Here is a 15,765-nt window from a genome sequence, read left to right on the forward strand (position 1 = left end):
TCCTAAAATGTCAATGTTCACTCTTGCCATTTCCTGTATTACACAACTGATATACTCCTACTGCAGAAGCTTAGAAACTTTTTGCCACTTTAAAGTAATGGCTTTTAATGATTTGCATTATCTTTCAGTCTGTTTTTTGAATGTATGTATATTAATTATAAATTCTTAAAAATTGTGATGTTTAGAGGCAGGAGGTACATAGAGAAATCTCTTTGCCTTCTGTTCCATTTTTCTTTGAACAGAAAACTACTTAAAAAATCAGTAAGAAAATATATTTATAAAGTCTATAAAAATTGGATCATGCTATATTACAGTTTTATTTCCTGCAAACTAGTTTAATTTTACTTTGCAAAAATATATTCTGTTGTAGGTTTATAGCTCATATTCTTTTTTTTTTTTTCATATTCTTTTTTTGCCATTAAAATTCTGTAGTTGTTTTAATCTTTGGTGTTAGAAGTCAGGATCATGGTTACCCTTTGCAGTACTGCATAAAGACTGAAGGGAACACAGGGGTACTGGGTGCTGTTTATTTTTGTGAAAATTGAGCAGTTTATGGTACTTACATGCTTTTTTTCCTGTATGTATATTATACTTTAATAAGCTTTTAAAAGTTTAATAGTTATTGAAAAATACTTTTAGGTTAATAAATATTTAGGGGTAATTGGGAAAAGAAATGTGGAGACATTACAGATAAGTGTTTTCTTCAGTTGTGATTTTAAGTGATATGTAACTAGTTCATTTAAAAAAAGTGTGATTACTTACGCAATATTAACTTATATATGTTTCTAGGCTCCAGCTATTTGTGCTGACATTTTATGGCTGAATGACAGCCTGTGATATGATTTCAAGGATTTTAAAACATCAAAAAGTAAGAGTAGTGAGCTAATCTGAAGTATGAGAACAGTTTAATCAATTCTAGAACTTTAGAATAAGTTGTATATGAGCATATATCAGAACTGGAAAAGGTTAGTTTTCATTCCAAACCTAAGGAAGGGCAATGACATAGAATATTCGAACTACCGCATAATTGTCCTCATTTCACATGCTAGCAAGGCAATACTCAAGATCCTTCAAGCTGGATTTAGACAAGGCACAGGAATCAGAGATCAAATTCCAACAGCCATTGATCAAATGGAAAAAGCAAGGGAATTCCAGAAAAAACATGCGTTTCATTGGGTATGCTAGAGCCTTTGACTGTAGATCACAACAAACTGGAAAATTCTTCAAGAGATAGGAATACCAGACCAATTTACCTGTCTCCTGAGAAAACTGTTAGGACCGGACATGCAGCAATGGACTGGTTGAAAATTGGGAAAGGAGTATGTTAAGGCTGTACATTGTCAACCTGTTTATTTAACTTATGTGCAGAATGTATCATGTGATATACCGGGCTGGGTAAATCACAAGCTGGAATGAAGATTTTAGGGAGAAATGTTAACAACCTCAGATACACAAATGAAACCACCCTAATGGCAGAAAGCAAAGAGAAACTAAGGAGCCTCTTGATGAAGGTGAAAGAGGAGACTGAAAAAGTTGGCTTAAAATTCAGCATTCAAAAAACGAAGATCACGGCATCTGGTCCTGTCACTTCATGGCAAGTAAATGGGGAAATAATGGAAACAGTGACAGACTTTATTTTCTTGGGCTCCAAAATAAAGCCGATGGTGACTGCAGCCATGAAATTAAAAGACGCTTGCTCCTTAGGAAAAGAAAAAACTATGACAGACTTAGTGTATTAAAAAGTAAAGACATCACTTTGCCCACAAATGTCTGTATAGTCAAAGCTGTGGTCTTCCCAGTAGTCGTTTAATGGATGTGAGAGTTGGTCCATAAAGAAGGCTAAGTGCTAAAGAATTGATGCTTGCAAACTGTGATGCTGGAGAAGACTCATCAAAGTCCCTTGGACTGCAAGGAGATCAGACCAATCAATCCTAAAGGAAATCAACCCAGAATATTCACTGGAAGGACTCATGCTGAAGGTGAAGCTCCAATACTTCGGCCACCTGATTCAAAGAGCCGACTCCTTGGAAAAGACATTGATTCTTTTTAAAAAGTAGTTTTATTTATTTATTTTTGGCCGTGTTGGGTCTTTGTTGCTGTGCACGGGCTTTCTGTAGTTGCAGCACACAAGGCTTCTAATTGCCGTGGCTTCTCTTGCTGCAGAGCACGGGCTCCAGGGTGCACAGGGTTCAGTAGTTGCTACTCCCAGACTCTAGAGCAGAGGCTCGATAGTTGTGGCACTTGAGCTTAGTTGCTCCGTGGCGTGTGGGATCTTCCCAGATGAGGGATCAAACTTGTATCTCCTGGATTTACAAGTGGATTCTTTACCAATGAGCTACCAGGGAAGTCCTCAAATTGGTATTTTTAAAATTAATACGTTTCAAAATATTTGTTAAGTACATAGATTTGATGTTTTTTAGGAATTATCTGTTTTAGTAGTCCAGAGAGTGGTTCGGTATGGTAGCCCCTAGTCTCACATAGCTATTGAACAGTTAAAGTTGAGCTACTTTGTATTGAGATGTGCCATAAGTTTAAACTGTAGACTGAATTTTTAATCTTATTATGAATAAAAGAATGTGAAATATCTCAATAACAGTTTTTTAGTATTGGTTCCCTGTTGAAAAATATATTATTAAAATTAATTTCACTAGTTTCCTTTTGTTTCTAATGTGACTGCTAAAAATGTAAATTTACTTATGTGGTAACCCTTATATTTCTATTTGACAAAACTGATCTAGACAGTAATCTAAATAGACATTAGATGATTAATACCTGAATTTAGAGTAGTACTTATAGAAAGAGAAGTATGAAGGGATTTGAAGGAATTATGCCATTGGCATATGTGGTGTATAATCTTGGCTGTTACAGGATGTTTTGCAGTTTTGTGTGAAGTTTTGTGTCATAACTTTGTAATTGTAGTGAGCTTTTTGAGGACAAGGACTTCATCACTATTTTAAAATTCTCCTCTACATTGTTGTTGCTGAGTGCATAGGAGCTTGGTTGAACAAACAAGAATTAAAAGGACATCAAATAATTTTGCAAATACAAAGTTTGAATTTTAGAATGTGAACCAATGATTCTTTGCGTTCCTATATGCTTTATTTTAATATCATAGTATCACTAGTTAGCCAAGTCAGTCATGTCTTTTTTAAAAGATACAAGGGTAAGGCAACTTAATATCTAGTCTTTTATATATATATATATATACACATATATATATATGTACATGTATATGTACATATATATATATGTATATAGATACATATATATGTATATATTATATAGATATATCAAACTCTGGGTAGTCTTTTTATATCTTCCTTCATTTAGCCCTGGTGTAACCTATGAAAATTTATCATCAATTTCATTATTTTATACATTAGGCCATTGAGAATGAGTATTTTTTCCAGTGTTGTAACAAATATGCCCAACTTCAAAACTAGCCCTTTTTCCACTGTAGTTTACTCTCCTGATTAAAGTTAGCCAGTTATTTTAAGTGATTTGAAGTTAGGCTGATGTTGTGTTGGAAATGAAGTAGGTGAAGAATAATCTATAGAATAAAATTTGTAATGCTACATTTTGACAGCTTATGATGTATATATTCCAGTGTTTAATGTATGAAAGGAAATTTAAAAATACTTCCTAAAAACTTAGAGAAAGAACAATTACATCTTTTTTTCTTTCTGATTTCCTTGGTGTATTGTAATTTGAGAAATTGCACTGTAGTTCATGAAAGAAAATTGTATAATGTTTTGAAGTATTTATTTTGTCTTTTAGATAAAATCAAAGACAAAATTAAAGAGAGAGATAAAGAAAAGGAGAGAGAAAAAAAGAAGCATAAAGTAATGAATGAGATCAAGAAAGAAAATGGAGAAGTAAAGATTTTACTGAAAAGTAAGTATATATTCAGTGATTTCAGTTGTACGATATTATATTGTTCAGTGTACTTATTGGCTTAGTGATTAAAATAAGAAATGTTACTTGGTGCTGAATTTTACTGAGAATAAACATTTGTGGTCAAGGTATGAAAAGTTAATAGTGGACTTTTCTAATCTGTTTAGTAATATGTCTTTAGTATATTTATTTAGTGAGTTATTGGAAGTAGTAAAGGTAATTATTAGGTTCCTTGAATCATTTAAAAATAGGTTATGTAATTCTGTGTTTACATTACTAGTTTATGGGTATTTGGATAATCTAAAAGAAGAGACTAAAGCAATTTTAACCATGATAGAGAGGTATGGCAGAGGCAGTGATCTTACCAGTGTTTGATGATAATCGCTATGCATAGTTTACAGGGAGTATTTTACTCTGAGCTAAATAACAAGATGTTCTGTTTTACTGTATGTTCTTGCAAGCTGAAGAATATCCTCTTTTTGTTTCCTATTTTTTTCTCATAAAAAAATGAGAAAAATAACTAAATAACTAAAATAACTGTTTTAGTTAGTTATTATGTGGGGGTGGATGGTTAGGTAATAATATAGATCCTATCAATAAATATGAACTCTTCGAGGGAGAATTTGTGATAGATAGTTTTAAATTCACTCAGATAGGAGGTAAGAAGAATTAATGGCATTTGCTTGCTTGATAGCCAGCAAATTCATTAACTGCCTCATCAAGTCAACAATTTGTTGATCATAACACGTTGACTTTTATTAATTTCATATTGAGTTTACATGTGCATAAGCCTTTCTGTCTACATATGGGAGAGAAGTCCGTAGCACTGTAGGTGCAATGAAATTAATTACATAATTTAAGGTACATAGACTTTTAGATTCTATGATTTCATTTAACTCTTTGTCCTGTTTCCACATGTTCTTTGGTGCACTTTGGCTAAGCTCTTATTTTCTACTTGTCAGAACTTTATTTTCTAAAAAATTCTTTAGACCCTGAAGAAACACGACAGAGCTAAGATTGGTGACTACTTGGTAAAGCTCACAGGCCTTCGTCTTGTTTCTTTGCCAGTGTGTTTGATGTGTGTTGTCCAAATAGATTGTAAGCCTCTGAGGCAGGAATTGAATATAATCACACTAGTGCTGTACAGCAGCTTATGATTAACACTTGAAAAGTTTTCTTTTCTTTACCATATTGGTTTACTCATTTTTTAAATTGCTTTAGTCACATAGTCATTTTATTATTCATTTGAGTGTACAGTGTTGTAAATTCCTATGACTGGGTTGAATGTTAAATTGCTTGCATACCATTAATGTGAAATATGTGAACCTTGAAATTACATAAGCAAGCAGAATTTTAAATAACCTAAGAAGTGGAGATTTTTTTAGTAATATACAATGGTAACCTTGATTTTGAAATAAATGAAAAGCTTAAGAGATAATTAAGCTAAACTGAAACCTAGTGATGATAGAGGGGAATAAAAGACATTTGGAAATAAATTGATCTCTGGGATGACGTAGGAAAATATACTTCCTGTGAAATGGAGGTAAATAATTACTGCCTTTCAGGGTTGTGGAGATTAAATGACGTTAAGTATAGGGGAAGTACCAAGTACAGTGTCTAGTCCACAGATATTCAGTAAACAGATAGGAATCTTTCTTGTTAACGTGTACGAAAGATGAACTCTTGTGCTTAAAAACAATGAGAAAACTTATCTCTCCTCGGAGGGTAAAAAAAAGTGAACGTGAAAGTCGCTCAGTTGTGTCTGACTCTGGGACCCCACGGTCTATACAATCCATGGAATTCTCCAGGCCAGAATGCTGGAGTGGGTAGCCGTTCCCTTCTCCAGGGGATCTTCCCAACCCAGGGATCGAACCCAGGTTTCCTGCACTGCAGGCGGATTCTTTACCAGCTGGAATAAAAACATGATTAACTTGTGAGATTGTGCCTGTCCCATGGTAAGCAGTGAGTGAGTATTAGCTGTTGTTATTATCAGCACAGTTTGTCCTGCATGTGTGGCCAGCCATTTGCCAAGTGAGCGTTATGACCAGGGAAAGGCATCCTTTGTCATTGGTGACCTGAAGCAACAGAAAAATCAGTTAGGTTGGGGAGTAAGTATGCTGTTCTTTACTGCCTTGTGCCCCGTTTTATGGTTTTTAACTTTTCTTCTCTTTATAAGTTTCTCCTTCTGATGATGCTAACATTGCAACTTATGGCAGACGCAGGCATGGAGTGGGTAATGACCCTTGAATATCTGAAATAGATGCTAACTGTTTCTCCACACCAATCTTATTTCCTCCAGATTTTCATTAAAACTGCATCGAGTATGACTAGAGTTACATACATGATTATATACATAGCAGAAAGGTATTATTAATGGAGAAATCTTATAAGTGTTTTTCACTGATAAAATAGGAGTTTGCTTTATTAGAAACAGTTTAAAGGAACAAATAAATGTGAAACATAAGCTTATTTAGCTCATTTTTTAAAATTTCTAATGTCTACCAATTACTTTTTCTGAATATACTTATATGTTCTAGTCATTTTTATGTTCTTTATTGATAAAGGTATAAGAACATGGATGTTACCAGTATAGTATTTTTGAGAGTAAATTTTGTCATTATAGCGTATCAAGGAGCTTGATGGTGAGCAGGTGAAAAGGGCATTAAAAGAAGCCAATGTTCAAGGTTATTGTTAGTGTACTAAAGGTCACGGGTAGGTAATTCTTGAAAGGAAGAGTGAAAATATTGCTGTGCATAAAAGGAAAGTCATTCCCAGAGACCACAGGCTGAAAATAGCTAAGCTAATTACTACTTTGTTTCTGTGTATGATAATGAAATTATGTGTATTACTTCCCATAGTCGCGTCTGACTCTTTGCAACCCTGTGGACTGTAGCCTACCAGGCTTCTCCATCCATGGGATTTTCCAGGCAAGAATACTGGAGTGGGTTACCATTTCCTTCTCCAGGGGATCTTCCCAACCCAGGGATTGAACCCGGGTCTCCTGCAATGGAGGCAGACGCTTTAACCTCTGAGCCACCAGGGAAGCCCCTATTACTTCACATATTAAATATGAAATCAGATCCAATGTTTCTGGCAACCTTTATTAACACTAAAAATATACTAAGGTTAGGAATGGGAATTCTAGTGATTTTGTAATTTTTAAAGATTTTTAAAAAATAACTTGCCATTAGTAACACATACTGGTTTTTCTTTTTTATCTGTGTTTGTGATTTTTTTCCTGTCTCTATCAGAGTGTCTCTTCTGGCTGTGTGTGTATCTCCATTTCTCTTTGTGTCCGATTCTCCCTTTGGCTATCTGTGCATGTGGGGAGGGGGCGGGGAATGTGTGTTTGAGATCTACTGTTCATATGTCTATGGATCTTCAAGGGGAGGGTCTCCCATCAACTACATTTCTATACTTTTTGAGGGTCCAAATTACTTAGCAATTCTTTCTGTTGCGGGTATTTACCAGGATCCTCTAGTAAAACACTACAGTTCTGATGTATTAGGCTCTGTTCGAAGAATTATGAATTTAGAGTAAATATGTACTTTAAATACCTTTTAGTATAAGAGAAGAACATTGATATTCAAAATAGTCTTACCACCTTAAGTATTTAAAAATTTCCTACATATGTATCTGTTGCATTTCATGCATCATTCCAAGACAGGAAATGCATGATTATATAAAACTTAAAAATCTATCTAGTGAAGGCTAGTGTTTGATTTGTTTTAAATGTAAAGAATGCATTTTATCTGTATTCATTGGAGGGGAGGGGTCCCAAAGACTACCCCCAGATTTGATGATTTGCTAGGAGGACTCATAGGACTCGGCATAAATTTGTACTCATGGCTATGACTTATTATGGTAGAGGATACAAAGTACAATCAGTAAGGACAAAAGGCACATGTGGCAATTTCTGGAGGAAGCTAGGCACAAGTTTCTAAGAGTCCTCTCGTAGTGGAGTCACACAGGATGCACTTAGTTCTTCCAGCAGTGAATTGTGACAACATATATGAAATGTTGTCTACCAGGGAAGCTCATTAGAAACTCAATAATTAAGGTTTCTGTTGGGAACTGGTCACGTAGGCACCCCCTGTCTGCTAAGTCACTTCAGTCGTGTCTGACTCTGTGTGACCCCATAGACGGCAGCCCACCAGGCTCCACCATCCCTGGGATTCTCCAGGCAAGAACACTGGAGTGGGTTGCCAGTTCTTTCTCCAATGCATGAAAGTGAAAAGTGAAAGTGAAGTCGCTCAGTCGTAATCGACTCTTGGCGATCCCATGGGCTGCAGCCTACTAGGCTCCTCCGTCCATAGGATTTTCCAGGCAAAAGTACTGGAGTGGGGTGCCATTGCCTTCTCCCACCCCCTGTCTAGTTGTAGCAAAATCCAAGGCTCCCAGAAGGAAAACAGGTGCTCAACGTAAACCATATTATTTGCAGAAACAGTTTAGGCACAATGAGCCACTTTTATCAGAGAATAGTAATAACCTTCCCAAAATACAAGTTCTCAGGTGCCAACCAAGGGCCAACCTTGCAAGCAGGCCTTTCTAAGGATAGCACTCTTGGGCATTTTATGTTAATTCTCTTCTGCTCATGGTGCTCACTTTAGTATTTAATTATAATTTGTCATGTAAGTTTAATTATTTGATTTTCAATATAATAATCTTTTGACTAATTTGTTATTAGCTAGCCTTTCTCAGTTTCTGACTATTATACTACAACTATTTTCATCCATCTTTATGACTAAGAAATGAACTATTGTACCTGTTTTATTTTAATGTAACATGTATTTGAATATTTTCTATTTTAACTTTTAAAAAATGTATTAGCTGTAAATGTAATAGGGTATTAAGGTTATATTTTAATTCAAATGAAATTTTGCTTGTATTGGCAAGCTATTTAATTTGTGCAATTTTACATTTGTTTCCAGTTTAGTTATTAATTATACCTAGAACAATTAAACTGTTTTAAGTTCTAGGTTTTTTTTTTCATTATTGATTTTATTTTTTTTAAGTTCTCTTCTAATTCACTACTGTCTTTTTCCTTGACTCATTTGGATTTCACTTACATATATAAACTTATTTTTATCTTTCATTTTGATTAACTCCCTGTTTTAACTTTTTTATTACTAATTTTGTTGCTATTAACTGAATCTGATGTTTTGATCATTTATACTTGGGTAGCAAGTATGAATTTGTTAATATATTTTTAACTTACTTACATATAGACTCTTGAGAAAATTAACACTTTGCATTTTATGAATTTGCAAACTTGTGCAATCAATAATGTTAGCAGATTTTTAGTTTTGCTTTTCACAGTGATACCAGTTTGGCCTTCATTTCATACTTATGAATTTTCAGAAGAGATGGTTAATTATTAACATTAAACTTTCCATTTTTAAGAATTGCTGTGAACTTGAGAGAATTTTTATGCTTTTTGTTTCAAGGTTAGGATGTGGTGAAAAACTGACTGAACTGCAAACGGGATAAGCCTGTAAACGTCAGGTAGTCTGTTGGTGAGAGAAATCTTTGTATTTGTTAAATGTTCATATATAGCAATGTACTAGATGCCAGAAATGCCAGGAGGGATTCAATGATTGGTGAAAAAAAGGGTTTCACTATGAATTCATTAAAGTTATTTGTTTCACTCATACATTATCCTGAAGGATATATGTTATACAGACATCCTGTGAATGAAAAAAATAATGACTTTGTATGACTATATCATATATATTCATATATATAGAATAATAACAGTTTATTAATTTAGAGTGAAGATATTTCAGTTCCAAAGAAAAATGAAAATAACCTAAGAGTTGTCTTTATAGGATGGGTAAGAAAGTCCAGTAGTGAGTACTGGGGCAAGGCAAAGATGTTTTGGGGAAAGGAAATAACTTTACTAGTAGTAGAAAGATAAAGTAGGATTAGGTATGTTTCATAAGAAATTGTAAGTAGTGTAGTTGACCAGAGCATGGGGGTACTTGAGGACACTGAGTTTGGATTCCAGACTGAAGAGACTGTATTTTACTTGGTAGTCATTGAGAACCCTTGAAAACAGTTGAATCAAGGGATGAACAGAAGCTCAGATCAGAAGCTAAGGCAGTAGTATCATGGAAGTTAAAAATAATCAAGGATGATGTGGGTGATTACATAGAACCTTGGAGAGATCAGGAAAAATGATTTGAGAGAATATCATTGGATTTGATATTTGAACAATCTGGGATAGAGAAGACTGGAAACAGACCCAGAATTTAAAGGATAGGAATAGTCATGTAATAAAGATAAGACACTGGTGGGTATAGTGGTTCTTTATGAGAAGTTTGATGGTCAAAAGAAGAGGAGAGAACTTTAAGCAAGGGTTTTGGAGTTGGTGGGAGTGACTTGTTTTTGGAAAGTAGGCAGGGCATCTCATTCACCAGAGACAGAAAAGAATACTAGAGATATGTGAAGATGGAAAAATTTAGATAAAGAAGCAGGTTGCGAAGATTTAATTCATGACTGGTTATCTGTAAAGGTGAAATAACAGACGGAAACAGTGAATGCTTGTTTTTCTCAATTGTCATTTTAATAACTTTTTTTATTTTGTCTTAGGAACCACAGTATTTTCTTGTGAGGATGTTTGTTCTTTTCTGTGTTTTTTATTGTCTAGAAATAAATATACTGTGATAATATTGTATTTAATATGTACGCTTAAATTCTATAGCTGTATAGCCACTGTAGATTAATCTTTAATTCTTTGAATTTCTAAATTTCTGAGCCTAGTGTCTACTTACCTTTGGTTACAGAGGTTCATTAATATATAAACTTATTATTGACCCATTTCTTTTTCTTTTCTTTAATTTCTCTCTTTACCAGTACATGGATATCATTTGTACTTAGGACATGAGAAATTATTCTGATTTTGTCATCTCTTATGATACGTTGCTGAGTTTTCACTGGGAATTTTGTAGACTCTAGTAGATCTAGAATAGCCCATTTTAGATTAAAGAGTAGTTTATGGAAAAGGAAGTATGTAAAGAGCTAAGGAGAATTTCTGTGTTTGTTGCTTATATACTATGCAAGTGTTTTTCTCCTTTGCTGATTTGTAAATCTTGACACCTGTATATAATGTGTAAGAACTTAAAGTAAAAAAGATACATATCAATGGGAAATATCTGCAGGGCATTCATTGTTCACATTGACTTTTGTTCAGCTTTCCATTTCTGATTTTCTGTATTTAAAATTTGAAGACTATGATTTCTAAAACACTAATTTCATTACTTCATTAAATACTGATTGAGCATCTACTTCATGTTAGAATGGTACTACTCACTGTAAGCATAACTGTCTTAAGTCTTCCTCTGTGTGTATGTGTGCCTATGTGTGTGGAGAGAGGGAAAAAGCCTGACTAAATTATGATTATCAATACTGTGTAAAACAAGTCCCAAATATAAACTTCATTTTGTGTAAACTTTGCTTATTTGTTATAAAACAGTTCCTGAAGCATGATATTAAAAGAAACTAAAATGCGTAGTTTCAAAAAAAATTTTTCCCAACAGGTGGGAAGGAGAAACCAAAAACAAGTGTAGAAGACTTACAAATTAAGAAGGTAAAGAAGAAAAAGAAAAAGAAACACAAAGAGAATGAAAAACGGAAGCGTCCAAAAATGTATAGCAAATCTATTCAAACTATCTGCTCAGGATTGCTGTCTGATGTTGAAGATCAAGAAGCCAGAGGTATCCTAAATGATACCATAAAGGATTACAGTGGAAAGAGTTTGGATACCAAGAATTATGATTCCAAAATTCCAGAAAACAGTGAGTTTCCATTTGTCTCATTAAAGGAGCCACGGGTTCAGAACAACCTCAGAAGGCTGGACACTTTGCGGTTCAAACAGCTCATTCATATTGAGCACCAGCCTAACGGAGGTGCATCAGTTATCCATGCCTACAGCAATGAACTCTCCCATCTGTCTCCTGTGGAGATGGAGAGGTTTGCAGAAGAGTTTGTGGATCTGGTGTTCAGTGAAAATGAGAACTCTGCAGCTTTCTATGTAATGGGTATTGTTCATGGGGCAGCTACTTATTTACCTGATTTTTTAGACTACTTTTCATTTAATTTTCCCAATTCACCAGTGAAAATGGAGATATTGGGAAAGAAGGATATAGAGACAACGACTATGTCCAATTTTCATGCTCAGGTAAGAGGTTTTAGTTGTTAAAGTTTAATTTAACTTTTAATTATATGTTTTAGACAAGTTTATTATGTTCTTTGATCCTCATTTTCTTACAGGTTTGCAATAAAAAAAGGTAAGGATATAATGAAACCTCTTGGAGATATTAAGAATAAATTACTCTCTGGATGTGAACACTAGAGTTTAAATTTCAGCTTCTATTTGTCTGTATTTTCTTAAAGATAGTGAAATAATTAAGATTCTGTTGTCCTTTTTTCCTTGGATTTATTTTGCGAGTGAAATGAATTTGCCTATTTATTATTCCAGTCCATATACTAGTTCTCCTGCCTGAACATCACTTAAAATTGTCTTCTTGCTTTATGAAATAGTGCTTTAAAAGTGCATAGCATTGGATTCATCATATGGAAGGTGCTGAATAAATGTTGGGTATTCAGTATATTGTGGTACAAAGGAATCATTAGTTAAATATGTGATTATGTGAGAATATTAGCATATCAGTGCATATATTGAGCTAATTTCTATTTCCTACCCTTCTCATTGTAGAATATACATTATTTTAAATTAATTAATTAATTAATTTTGGCTGCATCATGCAACTTGTGGGGTCTTAGTTCCCTGACTAGGATTGAACAGTGAAAGACTGGAATGCTAACCATTGGACCGCCAGAGAATTCCTGAATATACATTATTTTAGAAAGCAGAGGAAGAATCCAGTCCACTGGCTTTTAGAAGTGAATGTAGGCCCATCTAAAGGCTGGTGCATCATTATTCATTCTCAGATCAGAGACTGCTTAGGCCGAAGATCAGCAATTTTCATGTTTATCTGTGCTAAAGTTTCCAGTATTCTAAGTAATAATTGATATTCTGGTTTGAAAAGAGGAAAAAAAGTGAAGAAAGTTTCAGAGAGATCTTAGTGATCATCTGTCCCAATCTTTCTCAACTTAAACAAACACAGATAGGAGCCATTTAAGATTTTAAGGTTGGCAGCAGTGCCAGAAGTAGAACAGTCTCCTTTATCTTCACCCAAGACCCTTTTCCTTATTTTGAGTGTGTATCTTTTTTGTGTGTTTGTTTAATATCTGTTCAAGTTATAGTTTCCACTTTAAATGATAGTCTGGACATTCAGTCACACCCTCACATACCAACCTCCCCACCCCACAGTATGTTTGATGTGTATTCTATAATATACTGAAGTCTGGATAATGTGCTTGTATTTAACATTTTAATATGTGTGTGTTGGGGGGAGGGGCTACTTACTGTTGGAGAATTAGAATTTAAATATTTTTTAGAGCTGAAAGTGAGCTGTAGAGCATTTGTCACTTGCTCTGTCATTTTATAAATTTCATAATGGTTAGTAGACTGGCATCTAGTAATAGTGTCTACTATTTATTGAGTACTGCCTATTGACTACCAGGAACTGTTTTAAGTACTTTATATGTAATAACCCATTTAATCTCCATTACCATTTAATTTTAGCAATGAGGACAGAGAAGAAATAACTACCCAGAAACCTTTGGTATTAGATCATTGATTTGTTTTTCATTTATTTTATGTCTGCTAAGTGCTAGGTTTTATGATAGACCTCTTAGCTTCCAATGTAATTTGTTTCCACTGTATCATAAACTTTCTTTTGCCATACAATGCAAGTTATTTCAATCATCTTTTAAATGTCACAATACATATATTTGCTTTTCAGATAGCTTTTAAGGTTAGGAAGTATTAATTTTTTATTCCTTGTTATTTATTAAATGATAAGCATTTTCATCCTAACTTGTGTAATACATACAACACGAAACCATACTTCTGTTGCTAATGCAATATTTTGCTGGGACTTGTTAATCAGGCCGGTGTGTGACTATGTAGTGAGTCTCAAGTCCTTGTAGAGCCACCTACCCTGATTGCCATTACCTGTTAGAGCTCTTGGATACCACATACAGTTGCAGCCTTTGTTACCAGTTGTGCCTCTGGCCCTGTATCTGTGTGATTCGCCAGCTACAGGGACTGCTTTTACTTTAACTTTAGATGGGTGGCAGGAAATTGCCTGTGCAAGGTCCATGTGCCTTTACCCCATGGTCCTCCAGATCCAGCCATTCCCGTGGTGTGAGAAAGAATATTTAGCAAAAAGCTTCCCTGAGCTGCTCATTTGATGTTTCGCCAAACCAGATTCTTTGTTTTTTTAAGAGCTTAGAAGACTGAGGAAGTTGTTTTCTGCAGACTAGTTTTCTGAATATTTAATTAAAATCAGAGCAGCCAAAATCATTTGCCCTATATCTGTAGACACTAAACGATGACAATGTAAGTAAGATGTAGCTATTTCTATGATCTTTATAGTGATAAGGTTTATCTTTGTAATATTACTCTGTAGTTTTCACAAAACTTCATTTTTATATCTGTTTAGCCTTTATTCTTGAATCATGTTAATTTAAAGATTTTTTGGTGTATGTATCGGTGTATATCTGTGTACACACACAGACACACACAGACACATGGCACTGCCAAAACGGATCAAGGCACAAGACATCCTGTTCTTTGCTCATTGGTTTTGGAATTCTTTTTACTTGTATAATTCTGTTTCTCATCTTCATCTATATCCCTGCAGATTGCCTGAAAAATTTGAAAATATGGTGGAATTACGTATTGTCTTATAGGTTATGTCATTTTTCTGATGTGACTCTGAGGTTAGTGATATAATATCAGTCAAACTGTATGATAGAATTCTGTTTGAGAATAAAAATGGATTTTTATGGAAAGCTTGTAACCTATCTATATCAGATATTTTGCCACAGATCAGATCGAAAAGCCTCAAAACTAAGTGGCTTAAAGGTATTTCTCACAATTCATTGGCCTCTCTGGAAAGTCTTTGTCAGCTCTATTGGTGACTGGATAGCTTCATTCATGTCTTGCGGTTTTCAGATCAGTTGTTCTTAGGAGACCTTGCTTATATGTCTGGTGTTGTGAGGCAGTGTCAGTTGGGGTGATGATCACGTTTTTGCAAGTTAACTTGGGCTTGTATCCATGGTGGTAGTTGTAGGATTTATAGAGCAGAAAGAGTGAGCCTCTGCTTGTTTTGTGTTTGCTAATGTCCCACTGGCCAAAGGAAGTCATGAAGCCACACCCAGATTCACTTCTTGATAGTGGGAGTGGCAGAGTCACGTTGCTCAGAAGTGAGTTACATGCTTGGGAAGGGATTTTGGCCATGTGCAATCACCCACATCTCTCTCGGGCTTCCCTTGTGTCTCAGACAGTAAAGAATCTGCCTGCAAGGCAGGAGGACCCGGGTTTGATGCCTGGGTCAAAAAGATCCCCTAAAGAAGGGAATGGCTACCTACTCCAGGGTTCTTGACTGGAGAATTGAACGGTGAGGACCCTGGAGGGCTACAGTCTGTGGGGTCACAAAGAGTAAGACACGACTGAGTGGCTAACACTTTCACTTTTTCACATCTGTCTTAGTCTACCATCTCTATTTTGTTCAAATAGTCATTTGGACATTTATCATTCTCCTGTTTTTCATGGTAGGGGAACAGAAAGGCAAGTAAGACAGGATTTTTATCTGTCAAGGAATAATTGAGATTTCTGTCTTGACACACAGTATTTAATCAGTGTGCACTCCAAACCCTGTAGTAAGAACTTACTACTGTAAGAATATGAAAACTGGGGCAGTTATCTTCCAGTCACCTTTTTCCCTCCCTCAAACCTGG

At 34.9% G+C, this 15,765-nt stretch overlaps 1 protein-coding gene across 1 annotated transcript in view; it reads left to right on the forward strand.

Annotated features, from left to right (window-relative positions):
• RSBN1L (round spermatid basic protein 1 like) overlaps positions 1-15,765 on the forward strand; it is an 88,493-nt gene that overhangs the window by 37,251 nt on the left and 35,477 nt on the right. The window contains exons 2-3 of the mRNA XM_070369673.1: positions 3,778-3,894; positions 11,433-12,073. Of these exons, the coding sequence (XP_070225774.1) occupies positions 3,778-3,894; positions 11,433-12,073 (758 nt within the window). The remainder of the gene's footprint in view (positions 1-3,777; positions 3,895-11,432; positions 12,074-15,765) is intronic.

Source organism: Bos mutus, chromosome 4, assembly GCF_027580195.1.
Source record: "Bos mutus isolate GX-2022 chromosome 4, NWIPB_WYAK_1.1, whole genome shotgun sequence".
In the NCBI taxonomy this organism is placed as follows: domain Eukaryota; kingdom Metazoa; phylum Chordata; class Mammalia; order Artiodactyla; family Bovidae; genus Bos; species Bos mutus.